The sequence below is a fragment of the Geospiza fortis genome, unplaced genomic scaffold, assembly GCF_000277835.1.
Source record: "Geospiza fortis unplaced genomic scaffold, GeoFor_1.0 scaffold102, whole genome shotgun sequence".
Lineage (NCBI taxonomy): Eukaryota > Metazoa > Chordata > Aves > Passeriformes > Thraupidae > Geospiza > Geospiza fortis.
In genome coordinates, this window is record NW_005054373.1 from 2,879,944 (window position 1) to 2,882,511 (window position 2,568).

At 63.4% G+C, this 2,568-nt stretch overlaps 1 protein-coding gene across 1 annotated transcript in view; it reads left to right on the forward strand.

Moving 5' to 3' along the window:
* WWP2 (WW domain containing E3 ubiquitin protein ligase 2) overlaps positions 1-2,568 on the forward strand; it is an 18,455-nt gene that overhangs the window by 12,526 nt on the left and 3,361 nt on the right. Inside the window, 4 exon segments of the mRNA XM_031060148.1 lie at positions 1-21; positions 103-191; positions 1,219-1,378; positions 2,376-2,509. The exon segment at positions 1-21 is cut by the window's left edge and continues 6 nt beyond it. Of these exon segments, the coding sequence (XP_030916008.1) occupies positions 1-21; positions 103-191; positions 1,219-1,378; positions 2,376-2,509 (404 nt within the window).

The following is a 2,568-nucleotide window of genomic DNA, read 5'->3' on the forward strand; positions in this document are numbered from 1 at the left end:
TTCGAGGACTCCTTCCAGCAGGTAGGGAGGTGCTGGGCCAGTGGAGCCGGGCAGGAGTGGAGCTGGCCCCGGCCATGGTGACACTGCCCTGCTCGTCCCCAGATCATGAACATGAAGCCGTACGACCTGCGGCGCCGGCTGTACATCATCATGCGCGGGGAGGAGGGCCTGGACTACGGTGGCATCGCCAGGTGAGCGTGGCCTGCCGGGCCACAGGGCCATGCCCTGCCTGTGCCCTGTGTCCTTGGGCAGCACACGCATAAGGCAGCTGCACTCGGGGCTCCCAGCCCTGGAGCAGAGGAGTCCAGAGGCATTCCAATGGGCAGCTGGCTTCTAGGAGTGGTGGAACACCCTGAAAGCATTTCACCAGCCCGTCCCTGGCAGTGAGAGCACAGGGGACCCAGCTGGGGCTCCCCCGCTGCCCCCACTTGTGGGTGTGATGATCTGAGTGGCCTCGTCTCCCTGCAGCAAACAGGCCCTGGTGTTCCCAGACAGTCAGTGTGTGCCAGGGCAGGCAGGGTGTGATGTGGTTGCTGCAGCCCTGCTGCTGCCCTGGGATGATGTCACCACAGGGCATGGGCTGTGGCTTGGCTGGAGGGGGTCCTGTGTCCCTGTGAGCCCGCTCTGGCTCACCTGGGACATCTCCTTGGAGCTGGGTTGGCGTGTCCCTGCCCGCTGCCACCTCACGCTCGCCTGCTGCCCCTCATGGGGCTGCTACCCCGGCTCCTGCTCCTGCTCCACCTCTCTCTGTGTCCTGCCAGTGGTTTTACCCTATGGTAGGTTACGTCATGCTGTTCTACCACAGGGTAGAACCACGGACGGGATGCCGGGGCTGCCTCCACGTCTGAGGATTCCTGTCTGCCTGCACAGCTGGGGGAGCAAAGCCAGGATGGTGCTGGCCCGAGCTTGGCGTGGGGCTCCCGGGGCAGCGTGTGCAGAGGGACTGGGGGCACTCAGGGTGTGTGTGTGTGTGGGACAGCCCAGCTGGGACTGTGTGTGGCACCTTCCAAGGTTCCTGATGCTCTGAGTGGGGCCTGCAGCAAGCTGGCATCTCCAGAAACACTTCACAAACCCTACACAACACCCCAGGGAAGGGAACAGCCTCACCCTGTCACACCAGTGCCCAGCACCTGCCTGAGGTGGGCATCTGCTTGTACAGGGACACGCACTGTCCCCTCCCTGAGCTGCTTGTCACTGTGTTCCCCTGTCTCCTTCCAGGGAGTGGTTCTTCCTCCTGTCCCACGAGGTGCTCAACCCCATGTACTGCCTCTTCGAGTATGCAGGCAAGAACAACTACTGCCTGCAGATCAACCCTGCCTCCTCCATCAACCCCGACCACCTCACCTACTTCCGCTTCATCGGCCGCTTCATCGCCATGGTGAGAGCTGGGGGGTGGCACCAGGGGTTTGTCGCAGGGGGGCACCAGGGGTGTGTCAGGGGGTGGCACCAGGGGTGTGTGTCCCCATGCAGAGCTGGGGACAGGGTGGTCAGCAGGGCAAGGGGCAGCTCCGTGTGCCGTGGCTGTGCTGGGCTCGGCACTGCTGCCCTCCCTGAGCCCCTTCCTGCCCACGTGTGGGGCAGTGGGAGATGGGCCTTTAAGGGGGTGCAGTGGGGTGATGCATTTTAAATCCACGGAATGGCTGTGGGGCCAGAGAAGACCTGGTTTCCCAGGAATTCTGGCTGGGATGGATGGCTCCAGGTCTTTGGCTGTCACCCCAGGTGCTGTCGGGTCTGCAGCTCCAGGGACTATTTTTAGTCCCAGCAGTGTGAGATTTTCCAGCTGCCCAAGCTCCAGAGCAGCTCCTCCCGTTTGTGCAGGATTGCTCAAGGCCAGTGTGCCCCGGGCTGGCAGGGGGGCTGCTGGGCGCCCCCAGGCCGGGCAGGGTCCCTGGCCCGCAGCCCCACAGGGTGTGTGCGTGGGGGCAGCCCCGGCCCCGCTGTCCTGCCCTGCCCTGCCCCGCCTCGCAGGATACCAATAAAACCCCAGACTATTACTCACCGCTGGGCCGTTCTAGACAAGCGTCTGCATTATTTTTGGCTGCCTTTGCCTCGGGGCTCCTGGAAGCCAGGGATTCAGGGAAGCCACAGCACAGCTCTGTTTAAACAAGTGCTCTTAATAGAGCTGTGAGGGGAGAGGGAGAGGCAGTGGAATTTGCCATGGGGAGGGAGAGGGGCTGCAGCCACCCGGCCTGGGAAGTGCTGCTGGGGCAGCCCACCCTTCCCCTCCATGTGTGCCAGCCAGGAGCAAGTGCCATAGCTCAGGAACCCCTGAATGAGTCCCTTCTGCCCTGTGGCTGCCCCGGGCTGGAGCATCGTCGTGCCCCATGGCTGCATCCCTGGGTTCCCCGTGACCTGGTGTCCCCTCCCTGCCCCAGGCTCTGTACCACGGGAAGTTCATCGATACCGGCTTCACGCTGCCCTTCTACAAACGGATGCTGAACAAGCGCCCGACGCTGAAGGACCTGGAGTCCATTGACCCCGAGTTCTACAACTCCATTGTCTGGACCAAGTGAGTGCCCTGCCCTCCCTCCTGCAGAGCTCTCCCCACAGCCCCTCGGTGCTGCTGGG